Source organism: Neopelma chrysocephalum, unplaced genomic scaffold, assembly GCF_003984885.1.
Source record: "Neopelma chrysocephalum unplaced genomic scaffold, ASM398488v2 Primary Assembly neopelma1_103b, whole genome shotgun sequence".
Classification (NCBI taxonomy): Eukaryota; Metazoa; Chordata; class Aves; order Passeriformes; family Pipridae; genus Neopelma; species Neopelma chrysocephalum.
In genome coordinates, this window is record NW_020897767.1 from 4,499,801 (window position 1) to 4,517,645 (window position 17,845).

A 17,845-nucleotide genomic window follows, 5' to 3' on the forward strand; every position below is an offset into this window, starting at 1 on the left:
AGACAACTAAGAGCACTTATAGTACATTGAGTAATCGTTGGTGTTTTGAGATGGCACTGTGTTATTAAAGTAGTATGTACGATCCCTTCCTTTCATTGTGAATCAGTAAAAAAAAGCTCCATTCAAGGCCAAGTTGGATGGGGCTTGGAGCAGCCTGGTCTAGTGGAAAGTGTCCCTGGCCATGGCAGGGAAGTGGAACAAAATGGTCTTTAAGGTCCCTTTCAAACCAAACCTTGCCATGATTCCGTGAAGCATCACTAACCTAAGTCAAGTTTGGCAGAGCAGCTTTGGACATTAGTTTTTCATGCACAGCCCAAAGATATGCATCCCCTTCTCTCAGAACCATCATCCCTGCATCTTTACATGGCACATGGGCTTGTGGGGTTTCTTTTTTTTTAATATTTTTTTTTCTTTTTGCTGACTCACTCACCCCAGCCTCCCGCGAACTTAAAAACAAAAAAATCACCTCAGATTTTCAAGAGAAAACCCGCAGCCCCAAGTGAGGCAGGAGGGGACAGGGACAGGGGCTGATGGGCGCATCCCGCGAGGCGGCTTCGCGCCTGGCGCTCAGTGCGCTGGGCGGTGCGGGGCTATGGGGCGGTCAGGGCAGGGCAGGACAGCGTGCGGGGCTGTGCGGGGCGGGGCGGGGAGATGCGCGGGGCTGTGCGGGGCGGTGCAGGGTAGTGCGTGGTTGTGCGGGGCAGTGCGTGGCTGTGCAGGGCAGTGCAGGACTGTGCGGGGCGGTACATGGGGCGGTGTGCGCAGCTGTGCGGGACAGGGCGGGGCGGGGCTGTGCGGGACAGTGCGGGGTGATGCTGGGCACTGCAGGGCGGTGAGCGACTGTGCGGGGCAGTGCGCGGGGCGGTGCGTGGCTGCACGGGGGCAGTGCAGGGCGGCGCGGGGCAGTGCAGGGCGGTGCGCGGGGCGGGGCGGGGGGGTGCGCGGGGCGGTGCGGGGCGGTGCGCGGGGCGGTGCGCGGGGCGGAGCGCGGCTCTGCCGGCCGCCGGCGCCCCGCGCTGCCCGCTCGCTGCGTGCGGCGAGCCCAGCCGCGCTCCGCGCTCCAAAGTGCCGGCGGTGCCCACGGCTCCTCCCGCACAGGCTCCGCCGCTCCGCACCCGCGGCCGACAGGCTCGGCTCCTGCCTCTCCTGCCTTGCTCCCGCCGCGATGTCCGCGTTGCTCCTGACGCTGGCTATGCTCTGGGGATTACCGCCCGTCGCGGAGGCGCTGACAGCGGCAGCCCGCGGAGGTAAGGGCGCGTCCGCGGAAGGGCGCGGGGCCGCGGGACTTCCCGCCGGTGCCGGCTTCTCCCGGGGAATAAGTTTTGCTCCTCGGCGCCTTGCGCGGGGCGGCCGCGGCCGCGGAGCGCTCCCCGCTTTCCCATTCCCTCTCTCCGCGCTGCCCTCGCCGCGCTCCTCTCGCCGCGGTCCCCGTTCGCGCTCCCTCTCCGCGCTCCCCTGGCCGCGCTCCCGCACGATTGGGCTGCGGGGCGAGCCCTCGGCGACGAGTGTATGGAGGCGAGAAGCGGGATGATGTCCCGCAGTGATTTGGGTTGCCTCACCACGCACTACCCGCGGGGTGCGTTCCTGGGAACCGCCGCCGCTGCTTGCGGAGCGTCCCGGTCCCGGTCGGGGCTCCCCGAGCCGGTCCTGTGGCCAGGCGGCGATGGTGCCGCAGGAGCGGCGAGCGCCCTGCGTTTCCCCGAGCCTTCCAAAAGTTCCCTCCTCAGTTTTCCCCGAGTTGCCGCTCGCTCGGTCCCTGAACTTGGATTTGGGCAGCGGGGCTCGGGGGAGCCGGGGCGGGGGCTCGGGGGTCCCGCAGCCGCGGGGTGGGCGATCGCAGAACTTCCAGCTCTGCTCTGGTCCTCAGAAGTCTCTGATCCAGGAGGGTAGCGGTCCTCCTGCCGGAGCGGGGCTCGGGGGTTCGTGTCGCTTATTATACAGTCACCAGACCTCTCTTATTTTCCTTGGAGATGTTTGAATTGAGTATTTTCTAAGTACAGCCCAAGTTCCCCTTCTGTGCGGTTCAGGTGCGGGAACAGCAGCGTGCTGCTCTGACTCAGGTTTTCTTACCGCTGTAGAAAAACACTGCCTGTCAGAAAACTGTCTGTCGGCTTATTGTAGCCCTTCAGCTTCAAAACTGCGTGTTCTCATGAATGAGATGCCCTGGGTGGTGTTGTAGCCCGTCTGTGAGGGTTTAGCTGGATTTCAGTAGAAATGTAACTCTGTAAAGCCTTGAATTCTCACTGTTAGACATTCAGCTCCTCTCTATCACGTACACACTATCTCCTAAATTGTTTACTAACTGCTTACAACTCGTTCGGATGAGTGCGGGTGTGTCTGGATAGTCGGTCTGGGATATAGATTTCTGCTTCAGCCGAAATACCAAACCTCTCCAGTCCCTTTCTCATGTATCTGTCAGAATTACACAGGTGATTCATGCTGTAAAAATGAGAAATAACTACCTATCAAAGAGAAAAGTCTTGCTGCTGCATCACAAACTTGTCTGTTTAAAACGCTGCATCACAAGGTGCAAGGATACTGCAAGGAAATGAGGATAGTATTCCATGGAAAGGCTCTTAGGAAATCTTTTCAGTTTTCTGAAGGGTACATATGCTTTTGCTTTGGTTCACAAAGATTCGTGGTCGTGGTGGTGCTTGTCTGATGGAAAATATTTCAAGAACTTTCCATGGTATTCGCAAAATGGTCAGATTAGATTTCAGCAGCTCTAGTTGTGCATCTGATCTTACGAATAAAAATCAAACTTCCAAACATTTTGTGGAATTGTTCTGGAAACTGATTTGTTACTCTGTCTTCCTTGATAGAGATAAGTAAGTGCCAATTATTCATGAATATTAATTTCTGGTATTTAAATTTTGCTTCATTTTCCCTTTGGTGTCCTTTTTTTCCCCCCATAGTTACCTTGCTCTGATCTAGTCTTTCACCAAAAAAAAAAAAAAAGTGCTGTCAGCCTATATTAAAATCAATCCTGTCTTAAAAGGCAGCATCCTTCTAAATCATACCAGCCCAAAAAGTGGGATAAATCAAATTTACTTAGAATCAACTAACTCATCATATCATAATGTCATGTCTTATCAAAACCGAGTGCTGCACAAATTAAGACTTAAAAGGCATTTTGTTTAAAAAAAATGTCAAGTGGTCTCAACCTAAAAGGGATTCAGGATGAGGCATCCAGAAAGGGAATTACATTTGCACATCAGATAAACTTTATGATACAGTGCAAAAATTATTGACCATACCAAGCTGATTTTCCTTTACAGGAGGAAATTCTGAGTCACTGGAGCATGCTAAGCTTAATATATGTGAAAGGCATTGAAATTTGGAATGCACTGAGGCTCGCCATTGGTAATAAGAGAATTGGGAAAATGTCATGGGTTGTGTTAATAGCAGTGTTGTGGTAGCCATGGTAATATAAAATACTAGTGAGGTGCTGTAGGGAGAGGTAACACCCTCTGTTAGACCAGTGGATGACATCAGGGGGGAAAAGAAGAGGTGGGGGGGGGAACCCCACCGAAGTTCGAATTATCTAAACCTTTTCTCTGCATTTGAAATACAATTAAATTCTTCCAGTCTTATCAGGTCTGTCCTCAGCCAGGTTACAGCTCCTCTAATTTTATGTATACAAAACATTGTGAAGAGAAAATGACATGGAGATGGGGAGCTGGAAATGAGATGGGAAAAGGAAGTGAGGAGTGTGATAGGATAAGGGATAAGTCCTGCAGCTGAGGTTGTGCCACTTTAAGCCATAAAGAGGTATGATTTCCTCTCCTTGTGCTTCAGTCCTTCTCTTCCTGAGGAGACTGATGGACCCAGATTCCTTGCAACAGTTGCAACTCCGTCACAGGATAACTGCAAAAAATGAATTTCAGAAGTCTGAGAAAAACCTTGCTAACAGCTCGGGAAGCTGAGAACACATTTGTTACCTGCTCTCCCTACAGACGTGCAGGGGAACTTCACAGGTCCCGTCGGTGCTCTGTGGTTGTGGTGGGCTTGTTTCCTTCCCACAGCTCTCCCCAGCCTTGGAGCTTCACCCTGGCTCCATGCCCAGGCTCCTGCACCCCTTTTCTCTCATCCTTGTTTGGTTTTTGTGTCTCTGCTGCTGTGAACAGCGTTACATGGATCCGCTGTACTAATTGGCGTGATTACCTAGAGGAGATCCAAATTACATAGATGTCCCAGCTAATGGGAGCTTGATTGGATAATCTCCACAAGCGGGTGGTGTTGTCAGTGAGATGTGTATCCACACCAGTATTAATGGGTGGCACTGCTCGTTATGAATCGACTTGCTGTCTGTGGTGGGACTGCTGCCTTGTTTGCGTCTGGTTTTGGTGTCACATCATCCCCGTCAGCAGCACTGAGCTGCCCTCTCGCTGTGGAGTCTTTCACGTGGGGTTTTAGTGTTTTGGAGCTAAAAAACCCTGCAGGTGCTGGTGTGGTGAAACAGCTTGTCAGCAAAGTCTTGCAAGAGATGCTTCTGCAAAGGGAGACTTCACACAGGATGGGAAAATGTTGCCATATAACTTAAAACTCAAGTTCACTGGGTGATGGCATATCACACATTAAACTGGGTTTTGTTATAATTTAAAAGCTGTTTTAAAGAAGGAAAGACAAATCTTTGTGAATGCTACTCCTCTTTGGAGTCACAAACGCTTCCAAAACTTCTGTCTTCATTCAATTTAGCAGGGACTTTATTGTTTTTGCAGTGTCCTTTGACCATATTTAAGTGAAAGCTGGAAGCGAATTACTTTGAAGTGGAATTTTCAGGCTTAAGGTTAGGCTGATGTGAGTTTGGATTACTCACCCCTGTAGCAGAAACACAAAACAGGTAAAATAAATTTGTCTCCTTGGGATAACTGCCGATGGCCTTCGTTCCCTGGTGAGGTGTCACAGCAGGTGACAGTGACTACATCAGGAGGCTTTACAACTACCTCATTATTAGTAGCTTTATTCTGGAACCCGGGTGTACCAGCACTGCTGTACTTCACCAGACTGAGATCTAGCTTGGCCATCTGTTGGAAAGTATTCTTAAAAACCCTAAAAAAGCTGTTTCTGTGCTGTACAACAGAGGTGTATGTTCCCATAGCTAAGCTGGTTATGTCCTGAACCTAGGATAATAAGTATTAGTGTCTTACATGCAAAAGAGATGCCTCCAGGGTCACAGTGACTTTGCTGTTTATTTATTTACCCTAAAGAACAATATTACATAAGAACTTGCCTGTCATTGGACAGGTAAAATTACAGAGGTGGGTGAAAATATATAGAGGAATTTGGGACACTACATGGAAGGATGTGTAATAAGAGTGAATTAGAGATAGAAATTGTGGGAGATGTCCACAAGTGCAGTTTCAGTGGCTGGTTGGTTTTGTAGGCACTCAGTGGTGTGTGTATGTCCTCACACAAACCCCTGACACTTCTGGAGCCTGAGCAAGCTCTTTGTGTGGGTTTCTGTGAACAGACATGCATGTCTTCTCTTACCTGGGTTGTTCTCTCAAGTTCAGAGGTATTGGAAGAACTGTAGTTTAATAAAAATGAAAGCGGTAGAGACACACAAAGTATTTAAAGGGTAAGATGCATTTCAAAGTTCAAAAGTAGGTGTTTGATGTGAAAAGACTATATGTAAACTTGTTCTGAAGCAAGCCTTTTACTAATTTATCATAGAGCTTCTGCCGATGCTCTGGCATGTTGAAGTAGCTGTCCTCCAAAGACTGGGAGAGAAGCTCTTGCTTCACACAGTGCTGCTTTTGAAGTGTTCCGTGACTGCTGCTATGTAAATCTGAGCATATGCCATACCTTTGAGGTTCATATGGACCCCGATCTTTCTGCATTTGAAGTGGCAAAACTCACATTGACTTCAATCTGCAGATTGGAAACACGTGTGTTCCTCTAGCACCTTCTTACAGGTCTTTTTATTTGCAGTTGAAGAAAATAGGCTTCTCTTCACTGCATTGGCTCTAAGGACATATGTCATTGGCTCTAAGGACATATGTAACAAAAACATTGTTACAGTAGCATATTTGGAATCCCAGCATGTTGTTGCTTCTTCCTAGTTTTTATGTATTAATCTGTTGTTTAATAGTCTTGTTCTTCAAATGCAATTAAAAATTTTTGCTTAGAGAACTCATTTTAATTGCACTTACTCAAAACATTCTTAATGATGAACAGTGAAGATGAAAATAGCAGAACTTGGCTACTTTTATGCAAGTCATCCAGACTATTGAGTCTGTATTTAATGTCAGTTTGGGCTAAGTGTAGACGTTGCAGAACTAGGTCTTAAATTTGTAAGTGCAATTAGGAACTAATTGGTGTTTTTTTTAAATATAATTACTCAAATAATGACTTTGCACCTTCTGTCCAACCCACTAGTTTGTTGTTTAATTAAACAAGTTGATTTTTTCCCCTCTTAAATTATATCTATTGAAGAGATGAAAATATTTGTAAATTTATTCCAGCTAACTAGTCAGTTCTTGACCGTAATGGGAAAACTTCCCAGGATGTATCAAAAAATAGTGCTGTAAAGTGGTAAAAAACTTCCTTTTTAGGCAGTTGGTGAAGTGAAATAACCAGGACTCGTCCCTGTAAAATCAGCTGCCCAGCCCAGTCCTGGTCCTGCTGACAGGGCACCTTCCCCTCGTGTGTGAGAGGATGCTCCAGAGCCTCTGCAGGCTGGGGAAGGGCTGTTTCCCATGGGTGCCAGGCTGTGTGAGAGCAGGATTGGACCTCACTAATGGAATTCCAATAAAACTCAGTCAGTGCCTTTTAATTAGATTTAATGGGAACTGGGAAGGATCATTAGAGACAAACACATGCTTTTGCCAGTAATATGTTCACTATATTATTAATCTGATTTAATTTGCAAGATCCTCATAGCAGGAATAAGATTTTTCTCTGTACCTGGAAAGTGTTATATGGGACTATTCTATTTTGTTATTATCTATGTCATTGCTTCCCAAGCACTATGTAAATATAGAATTGAAATTGGGCTCTGTGTGTGGTGTTTATGAACCCTACCAATCCGAGGGTGGAGCTGGATGCTGGATGTATGTCTCTTTAGCAACCACATTTTTATTGACCATTTTGCAATAAATTACACTGGTGTATTAATAACAAAACACTGAAATATGTAGAGTGTGCTGCTAAGTAATAGGGCTTTTTAAAGATGATGTAATGCCAGTGTGGAAGTGAGGCACGCCTGGAGATTGTTATTTCCATTCAGTCAGAAATACAGTCTCATTCTCTGAGGCGGAAAAACAGATTAGAGTGTTACGAGTTCTAGCCATGGTACGTTGAATCCCGAAATGCGCTTTCCAAACCCGCCGGATGTCCCTAAACACCTCTCCTGCTGCTTCCTGCTGAGTGATGGGGCCTTCCAGAGGAGCCAAACTGTTGGAACTCAGCTTCGCTTCAGGAACAAGAATGTACCTATTTCCTTTCCTTGGTAATATCAATGTGTTTTGGACTATCTATTGCCTGATTGTCGGTAGGACGTCCCTTGCTAACTTTTGGGCATGGCACTATTGAACAAATGTGGGATAAGTGTTGGAAGATAAAAGTTAAGCTTTCAGAATAATATCTGTAATTCCTCAAAGTTTTCGCTACCACAGAGCTCTGTTTTTAATAGCAGTTAATAAGATTCACTATTGTCTTCCCTCGGATGAGCAAAGAGAATGAAAAGGTGCAGTTGGGGTTTTTCCAGTGATATATTGGAATGGGAATAGACCATGTACAAGACAAATGCTGATGCAATGCTCTGCAAAGGCAGTATTTTTATGTGAGGTGTTCTGTCTAGGAGGCTGTTCTGTGAACACGTACACACACCCCACAGAAATACCCATGTGGCTTTCATATAATGCTTTATGATCTTAATTTACTTACCTGCAAACCAGTGAAAATATCTTGTCAGCCATTTTTAAAATACAATTCTGCTATTGTCAAATAGTTTGGGCTGCTTATGAGGTTCTCAGAGGCTGTGATATGGTGTAGAACACTTGGGTTTCCACCTCCCTTAACGTTCAGGAAGGTCTTTTTCCTCAAACACAGTTCTTCTGAATAATTCTAAGGCACTGGAAGTACCAGAAACCTACCATTTCTGATATGTCCATTTTTAGTGTTTTTCTGTTGTTTTTTTTTTTTGAGAAATGCTTTAGTGTTGTTTAGTCATAAAAATACAAGTGTAAAAAAGTTATAGTAATGCAAGAAGATAATGAAAAATAGCAGTAATTTTCTAGATGATAGTTAGGTTTTCACAAAACACTTGCCTCTTTTTGCTTGCAAATACTGTGAAGATAAAAGAGGAGAGAGCAAAGTAAGTTCATTGCTAGTTGGATGCTCTTTTGCATCTGCAAACACATGCTGATTTACTCAAAGTATATTGATATTTGTGTAAAACTGTGTGCTTATGAAATGAAAGTGTGTCATTTGCCAATGAGACTCTTTTTTCTCTGGAGGAGAACAGTTTTTATTTATGTTTTGCTGTGATAAACAAATAGACTTCAGGTCTGAATCTAGACCACTGAACTCAATGGATTCTTTGTTTTGTCCTTGCTGGTAATAGAATCAGGTTTCATGTAAATGTAAGGGAACTTTAGACCATTTTATTAAAATATCACCGGTAACTCTTAATTAGAGGACCGTTAATTAAATTATATTTTCTGTATTGTCCCATGACTTTTATGCAAGAAATATCTATTTCTTGCAATATTTTTATTTCAATATTTCATTCAATTTTGCTTGGGTTTCTTAAACTGAACCCACTTTTGTATTTCTCATGTCTGATTTTAAAACACGTGGATCAAATGCGGGATTACTTCTCCCTTCTGAATTTGTAGTAATCCTCTAGAAGAGGAGTTATTACATAAGTTATTTCTAATGAAGTCTAATTGATAATTTCTCATGTAAAATTTTGATTTTTGCAAAGAGATCACCTTCCCATGAAGTCAGAGAACCAGAGGAAATTCCAGACAGCTCAATATGGCAAGATGTGTGTGTTTTATTACCTGGAAGTCATTAGGTTAGTTAAACCTGGTTCTGTGTAATACAGATGAAGTAATACACTGCTGGTCTTCTGGATGAAGCACTACACTTTTCATGATGAAAAATGTATCTTGGTTTTGGAGGTGTGGAAGGAATATAAAGGTGGTACCTTTTCATGCAAGCACATTGGTTCTCTATGAATGTTTGCAGACTTATCCAGGGATGAGCAGGCTTGACTTTCTTTTGAAACCTATCTTTAAAATAGCTGTTTTTGCAGCAGTATTTAATAAAGTATAACTAGAGGTGGGTCAAGCCTGAGTGTTCTCCATTGCTGGTACTCATGTACCTCCTGGAGGGAAACTGTCCTGACTTCCAAGATCATCAGGAACACTCAAGTTTAAAACCAAGGCTTATTTTGTGTGACTGTATTGAAGTTGGTTTTTTTGAGGACTGTTTGCAGGCAGTGGGAGTTAAGGACTGGAAGCAATGGAGGAAGGCTGCAAAATGGAATTTGTTCCTCCGGGGGCCACATTCTAAGCTAAGTGTTTTATTTTTACATTTAGATTACAGACAGAATGGTTCCTCCATAGTAGAGTCTTATAGTAAGTAGTCTTAGGCAGAGCACTTGCGACTGCAGCATTAAATCATATGCAAGGGAGATGAAGCAAGTCGAGGCTGTGGAAGCATGAAAACTAAACACTGTCCCAGGCCTGCAGCTTTTTGGGTTGAATTGCTGTTATGCCTTTGGCAGAAACAAAGCAAGGCTGTGTGGGACCAAGAAGGGTGTTTTGCAGGCAGTGTCTTGGAGCCTCACCAGAGCTGCAGCAGGTGATGCTCTAGGGCTGCTGTAAGCCACTTCTGTGGGAATATGTTGTGTGTGTATACGTATCTATATAAAACCTTGGATATACAGGGAGAGCCATGAGAGGTATATTGCTAAGCACAGCAAAGCCACGAGTACCAGGGCTTTTTTGAGCAGACAAAATCTTATGCCCTGACCCAAGTGGCCCATTATCACACTTCTGCAAATTGGAGCAAGCTGTTCAGGTCAGTGTGTATGTACAGACCCTTCTGAATGAATTCCTTGGCTTGCACTTGCTGTGTTACATTTCTTTCTCTGAGTTTCCCATGGCTGTGACTTGAACAGAGTTGACAGTATACAATATTACCTATTTACTCTGTAGATTATACTCCTCTGGAGAATTGGTGTCAGCTAATCTGCCACTTCTACGTTTTCAGAGACCTGTGAACTGCATCTCCAGTAATATCACAGGAGAGTGCCAGACCAAGGTTTCTATAATTTTCTTATTTATTTCCCTCAGATTTCCAGGCATGCATGTCCAGGTCTCCAGCCTTTGCCACTTCCTTTGTCCTGTGAATAGTTTCCTTTCTGTGCAGAAATTCTCTCTGTCGATATCCAATTTTGGCGACTCTTAGGGCGGTAAGAAGTTTGAAGCAGATGGTTGTCAACAGATGATGACAAAATTCTGAAATACTGCTCTGATACAAACTGTGAGGCTCAGTATTTAAAGCACATTCAAGTGTATAAAACCCTAATGCCGTTACTACCTTAGCTGTGGAATATTTTTGGAACAATTCATATGTTTCTTTTCTTATTTTTTTTTTTTTTGAAAACAGCAGAACTCCGTATACCAATTAGTGATGTTCAGTAATGAGTATATGAACCATGTTATGATTTTATGTCAGAATTGTTAAATGCTCCTCGATGAAACCACGCTGATTTACATTAATTGGTGGCCTGTCTTCTCCCGGTGGTGTCACACTGTGTCAAAAGTGCCTCACAAAAAGATGCAAAATAACTAAACTCACAGTGATTGCCATTCTGCTGTTGACTGGTGCTCCAAAGACTATCAGTAAAAAGCTTCAAAATTCAGGAGAACTTAATAAGTGGCTGTGAGTCTTGGGAGCGTAACTAAAAGCATTTGCATAAAATGAGCGCTGAGGAGCTGGTAGGTGGGGCACAACTCGGATCCTGCTTCTGCTAATCCAGCAACTCAAAGTAATTTAAGTGCATTAAAGGCTGTTTATGTGTCTGTGAAAAGCATGATGCAAATATGCAAATTTAAGAGAGTGTCTTCCACAAGTTTATATATCTTAATGAGAAATGTCAGAGCGTAATACATCAACAGTCTGCTTCGCCCCACGGTAGCCAGTTTTTTCTAAAGATAGCACAGGATGTCCTTGGTGTGGTCCTAGGAGTAAATTTATATAGCAGAGTGCTTGCTCTTGGAGTCAGCTGATGACTCTGCTGCTGATTTTGGGGAAGAAATACCTGTTTGCTGAGGGTGATCATCTCCAAGTGGTTACCACTGCCTGGTTGTGAATGCATACAACTAGTTTAAAAAAAAATATCTCTGTGCTTCATTCCACTTGCTGTCCTGTTCTATGTTGAGTGGAAAAGTTGCCCCACCAGAGTGGAAATCTTTGAATGCTTATATGACACCTCAGAAGCGTAAGGTGGTCATGGGCTTTGTGTTCATGGACAGGCAGAGTAGTAACTCTGCTGGTTTGCATCTGATTTCTCATTGTGAATTCTTACTTTGCCTCAAGTAGGATGTCTCTCTCAGTTTTTCCTTTTTTTTTTTTTGTATCAAATTTACAAAATCTCATGCCTGGGAAAATCCTTTACAGCTTCAGGTGACCAGGTGCTGCAGAGCTCATCACAGAGTAGCAGCTTTTGATGATACAGGTGCCTGTTGAATGGAGGGAAATGCAGCTGCAGGGAAACAAACTAGCAGTGAATGGGGAAGGGTTACTTGTTAAATGACAGGATTATTTCATTTGATAGGGAGCAAGAAAGGCCGTGTCCAGAGAACCAAAAAACCCTGACAGCTTCCAAAGTGATGCTGAACCAAAAAGAGCTTCTATTTCTGAACATGTGAAGAGATAAGCAGCAACATTTGCTATGTGCAAGTATTGTCTTCTATAAGCCATGGGGAAATCAACGACTCTTCTTTCTTTCTTTCCTGAAAATACAGGAGCCTTCTTGAAGCACTTGCTTTTGGGAATCAGTGTATTAGGGAAGAGTTCATGGATGATCCGGACCTAATTTTTATAGAAATGAATGGTAGCCCACTGTGGGACTTCAGGTCTGCATGGGTGTATTTTATATTCACCTGCCTTATTCTAGACTTAAAGAATTCTTTTCTTTTTCCTCCACTGAAGTGAAGGTTTAAAGTAACTCATCCCAACAGAAATCACTGCCACTGTAAGGAGGAAGAAAAGGAAGTCAGCAGTGGTGCAGTGATGTTTTAATAACACAAAGTAATCCCCCCATACTTCAATAATAAAGCTGCTTGGGCTGCAGTCGGCTTTCCTGTTGGCACCTTCCTATTGACACCTTTCTGTCAAAAAAGATGAAGTGGAAAGTAAAACCTAACTCTGTTTTCTCTTATGTTAAATGTATTCTGCAAAGCTTTGGTGGAATACAAAGCTTGTGGACTTTGCAGACAGTGTTTGCATTTGGGACTTGTGGGAAAATTTATGTGAACTTTGTGCTGTGGAAATCGTTGCCCTTTAAAGCAATTGGTTGTGTTTAACATAAGTACATACCTCAAAACTGTATTTGGTGGAGTGGTCTGATCTTTAGAGCTCCTTTGTTTTTAAGAGCAGGAGTGTATAATTATTGGTATAAACTGAGTTTTCGGAATTGGCCAGTTCAGATGCATAGATAGACTTACCATATTATTTCTGAGAAATCTGTTGGTGTTTAAAACCAACAGACAGAGCCCAAACCCTGGCAAAGTAAGCCAGAGTACTTTGCAGTTGTGGGCTGAAACTGTCTAATAACATAGTCCAAAAGCTCATTAATATTGATCTTCTTAATTCTCTCAATAACCTGAACATTTGTTCTGGTTACAAGAGGAATAAAAAGCAGACTAATAGGGTTTTAGATGTCAAAGACTATTGGACCACAAAACATCCAAGAGGATATCCTTCAGAAGGAGTGAGTAGGACGTATAGGTATGAATTTCATTAGCCAGTAACTATATGCATGCCCGTACCTGGGGGAGAAACACCACTTTAAACATGTGCTTTTTGCCAGACCACTGGGGCTCATATACTTGCCAAGGTCAGACCTTCTACCTCTCCTTTACAGGCATTTCTATGGAAGTGGGTGGGACAAGGTTTTGCATAACTGGTAAATTATATTTAATTTTGAAAGGAAAACACTTGAACAGTTGGGACTAGGTAAAGCACCTCAGGGAGGGTTGAATTGTGCTCCCGCTTTTCCCATGCTGGTGGTGGAGCAGAGTTTCTCATGGTGTGTTCTTCAGGCATCAGGAATAGGGTTAATACTTGGAGCAAAGGTATGTATGCATTTAAATGTGAGATATGTATTAAATTCATTCTCCTTTAAAAAAAATCTAAAAAGGGAGCATTTGTATTTTTATGGGTCATCCTAAGGGTTACAGAGTGGGGAAGAAACTCTCCTTTTTCCTTCCCTGTTTGGCCTTAGTAACCCTTTGATTGCCAGAGAATCTGATCTGAGAGACAGAAATGCCTCCTGTGCTGGAGGTGCTGGTGGTGCTGTATCTGGAGTGAGGGGTCAGGGATGGAGCTCCTTGACTTGCCTGCCTGGGCTGTGTCCTGGCTTTTTCTTGGTCTGACCCACTTCTCAGATCTTTTTCCCTGTCAGGGCCTAGTGACCACATTCAGTTTGTGTTGTCTTTGAACCCCAACAAGGAGGAAAACAGGGAGGGGAAACCTGTGCCAAGCTTGGGCATGGCAATATAGTCCTTGAAGCTGAGGTTGCTGCTCTTCCCACATTCTCATGGGATGGATGATGCTAAACCTTGACATCCCTCTGAGGTTTCTGTGGCAGAGACTTGGAGAAGACTGGCTAGTGAATAGTCCAGGGAGGAGAAATGGTGTCCCAGGAAAGGCAAAGGTGTTGCTGAAGAAGGAAAATCTTTTTATCCCTGAGTGCTGCGCTCTGTGCAGAGGAAGAAAGGAAAGGCTCCATCAATCTTCCTCTTATTAAATTGGCACAGCTAATATATTCTGCTAAAATGTGTTCATCATGCTGTTTAAAACAGCCAGGTTAGAAATCTACTGACCATAAATGAAGATTTATTGGTTTTTGTGTCATTGGGGCACCTAATACAGGTTTGGAATACTAACTGGAATTTGTGAAAGGGGAGAAAAAAAATGTTTTGGTGCCATTTAATTAACTATCTGGCCAATATTTCTGCATTTTTATTGAAAAATCTGTAAGTTGCAACTGGCTTCAAGTGCCCTCTTGTACAACTCTGCCAAAGTTAGCAAATAAACACATTAAAATACAGAAAGCCTTGTACAGCTCCACGTGTATTGGATAAAATCATACCTTGAACTGCAGAGATGGTTTGTTATAACAAACAAGCAAACCAGAATATAATACTTGCATTTTGTATATCTCTGGGTAAGCGTGGCTGTGCAGGATAACTGAGATCACTGCAAATATGAGCAGTGTTTTCTTTTTAACTGAAATCATACCAGTAGCCTGATGTAAATAACTTATTTACTTTTACTTACTTTTATTGCTTAGTCTCTGTATTATGTTGTTGTTCTAAGTGACACTGTAAGCTGTGATCAAAATACAAGTCTTAATATTTCTGCAAAAGTTTGAATCAAGTTTGTGGATGAATGCCTTGCAAGATTTAATGGGAAAAAAAAGGGGGGAAAAAAGTATTCTTGGAGAACCGATTTATATAAACTTTCATATCATTTGTCCAAGCAATCTTGAGGGAGAGAGAGCACTATGGATTGTGAGTTCTAACTCTTTCCAAGATCTATGGAAGTTTAAACATGGGAGTGCTGCCATGAAGGGCTCCCAGGCTTCTGCAGCTCCCTGACCTTGTAGAGATTGTGCCTGCTGTTTGGAGAGCTGCTGGTATAAAAGGAAAATTGTGAGTTTGTCACTCAAGGTCAAAGCACTGAGATCAAATGACTAGTTTGTGTTTTAGCTTAAAATGCTGCAGACAGCATATTATGGGCAGGGAATATGTAAAGCTCACCTTTTCTGTGAGATCTACCAAAGGGGAAAAATATCTAAACCTGCCTTGTGACAAATAAAATGCCATGGCAAGCAACTGTTTTGGGGACATGGAGACCAAGTTTGGAAGCATTTAAAAGACAACTTAAAGAAATCTAAAGCTGCTGAATTAATTTTATTCTCTCTCTTGCAGCTGTCAGAGCTCTTGCTCAGTCCCTCTGGTCAGGCTTCCAGCGGGAGCTCTTGGGTTGAAAGGTTAACGACTCATTTACTAAGCGGTGCAGTTTTCTTTCATTTTTCATTTACAATTATCTCTACTCCTTTAAAAAGCTGAAAGGCCCTTCCAAAACTCATTGTACTGATGCGCTATTGCTGTCAATTAAAGTTATTAAATCATAGATCTTTAAAAGTGAAATCCAAATAGGCCTGAATTTATCCGGTTGCTGCACAGCCGCTCCGTCAGAGAAGTGATGAGTGTCAAATCAAGGCAGCTCTGGATATCAGCAGATGTTTCTTTTTAAGGATCATAATGTTCGTTTGATTCTCATTTTATGGAGATTCTGGGGGAAAGATGGACACTGAAGGAAAAGAATTAGAGATGGTGGAGTAGAGAAGCAGAGCAGATCCTGCTGGAGGGTTGGCTGTGAGTTGTGAGATGCTGGGGCAAGAGCTCAGTGTGAGAGCTGGAGACAATTAGGGTGAACAGTTGAGATGGTGATGGCTTCTATGTAGGGCTAATAAAAGATAAGAAAAGAGGAGCCACATCCTGAGCTGGGGTTAGATGGGTTATGGGGAGGAAAGAGGAATTGACAATAACTTGCAAATCATAGGCTTAAACACTGAAATACTGGCGGTGGTTTCAGGAAATGGAAGATGATGAGGGCAAAAGCCAAATTTTTTTGCAGCTGTTTGGTATGGTTTTCGTGTTCTTTTATGGGTTCCTTAAATTAGCAGTTTCACTTTTCTGGAAGTCTACTGTACTTTGACTCTTAACTGAATTAAGTCGCATTATAGATGACATCTTTCCAACAGTTGGAATACAGGTTAGTGCTCCTGAGAGGGGCCCTTAATGAGGTTGTTTCTATGACAGCTTGGCTTCAGGCAGCACATGTGCCGCTTCCATATACCCTCCCTCCCCTCAAACATTACAGCAGCTTCTGTGGGTGCGTTTTAAAACTTCCCTTTCAGTGGAATTAATGGCCAGCGCTTTGTATTTTGATTCTCCCAATAATGCAGCTGAGGTTTTGACAGTGTGTACTGTTTATTTCTGCTTTTATTCCAGCAATGCTAGTAGCAGTGCATGACTTGACAAGTTAAAGAAACGATGAGGTGTTGGTTCTTGGGCAATTTCAAAGGATGCTCTGAGGACTGAGTCAAAAGATTTACAGAAAGAACAGGTGCAAAGCACTACAGTGTTTACAGTGGAAATGTATGGGGTTTATACTTCTTAATTCACATCCTTCTCAATGGATAGAAATTATGTACTGTGGCAGCTGTTAGGAATACAGCAGGCATGCCCCTTGAGAGGCAGCCTTGTAGGTGGGTGCAAGGATTTGCCTCTGCGGAGGAGCTGGCTGTGATCTATGTCCCTTCTGTGTGTAATGACTCTCAATACCTCAAAGGTGTTAAGTCATGCACTTATATTTTTCAGAAAGACTCTCAGTGTGAGCCTCAGAGGTTACTGGAGAGGCAAACGTGGATGTAGAACCCAGCAGTCAGGGGCTGCTTCTGCTGTCCATGACGCAAAAGGTATCAGCTGTTGGGGTGCCTGGGCAGGCTCTGAGGTTGTATTTGCTTTACCACTGCTGCCTGCCTGAGTCAGGGGGCATCCTGGACAGGAGAGAAAGAAGCCTTTCCTCTCAGAAATCAATTCATCTCATCCCTACCTTTCTCCTCTGACTTTGCTCTTGTCCAGTGTCAACATTCGCACCATTAAATATGGGTAAGGCAGTTCCAAGCCCCAGGCTTTGAACATCAATATGGTCCAGACTGACATTGATATTAGTATTTTTAAAAAAAAGAGTAGCAAAATTCCTAACCACTTCTTAACAATGGTATTCCATGAAAATGTTGGGACAGTCTTTAGGAGGGATGATGTCAGAGTAAGCTCTCAGTATTGTGAATGTTGCTCTGTTGTTGCTCGCCTACGAAATAGCAAAATGTCATGTTTGAACTCAAATGAGCAACTCTAAAATGCGTTTCTGCTGCCTCAGTGTTTTCTAGTTGCTTTGTAGACACTTCTACGAAGTGTAGACACTTCTACCAGTTGCTTTGTGTCTTCATTGCTGAGTCTTCTCTTCCTTCCAGGCTTTGAATGTGAGTTTTAAAATGTATGACTTTGACATACAGGAAGGAATCATAGTCAAATCTGACATGACCTATATAAATATTGCCTTAAACACTGGCCTGGGGGAAAAGACTTATTTCCTTCCTGGTTTTCTTGTTTGGTTAACTGTGAATTGTTGAAGTTGCTTTTCATCTGACGTGTCTGTCCCCGCCAGTGGGTGCTCTACCACCTCACTACCTGTTGGAAACAAACTTCTTTATCACTACTCATGTTGGTGAAATTAAACCCAAGTAGATGCTCAGCAGCTATGTATTCAATCCTAGAAAGCATTGCCTTTTTTAAGTTATTTGGTTTAAAAGATTTATTTTTTTTTTGTTTGCTGCTGCTTTAGAAACAGTGCACTATAAAGATCTGGATTTATTTTTTAAGTGTTTTATTGAAAGCTAAAACACCTTGGTACTAAAGAGTAAAAAGGCTGGCTATATAAATCAATGCTTCATTGTATTTATTATGCTATTTACTACTCATCCAAGTATACTAAATTTTTATAAGTGCAAAATCATTCAGGTGTA

General features: G+C 43.3%; 1 protein-coding gene across 7 annotated transcripts in view; it reads left to right on the forward strand.

Moving 5' to 3' along the window:
- Nucleotides 1–1,076: 1,076 nt before the first annotated feature.
- Nucleotides 1,077–17,845, forward strand: part of LRP1B (LDL receptor related protein 1B) — a 677,950-nt gene continuing 661,181 nt past the window's right edge. For 6 of the 7 annotated variants that reach the window (XM_027695895.1, XM_027695888.1, XM_027695892.1 and 3 more), the window contains exon 1: nucleotides 1,077–1,247. In XM_027695895.1, coding sequence (XP_027551696.1) covers nucleotides 1,166–1,247 — 82 coding nt within the window. In that variant the 5' untranslated portion in view covers nucleotides 1,077–1,165. The remainder of the gene's footprint in view (nucleotides 1,248–17,845) is intronic. The other variant, XM_027695893.1, reaches the window with a different exon arrangement.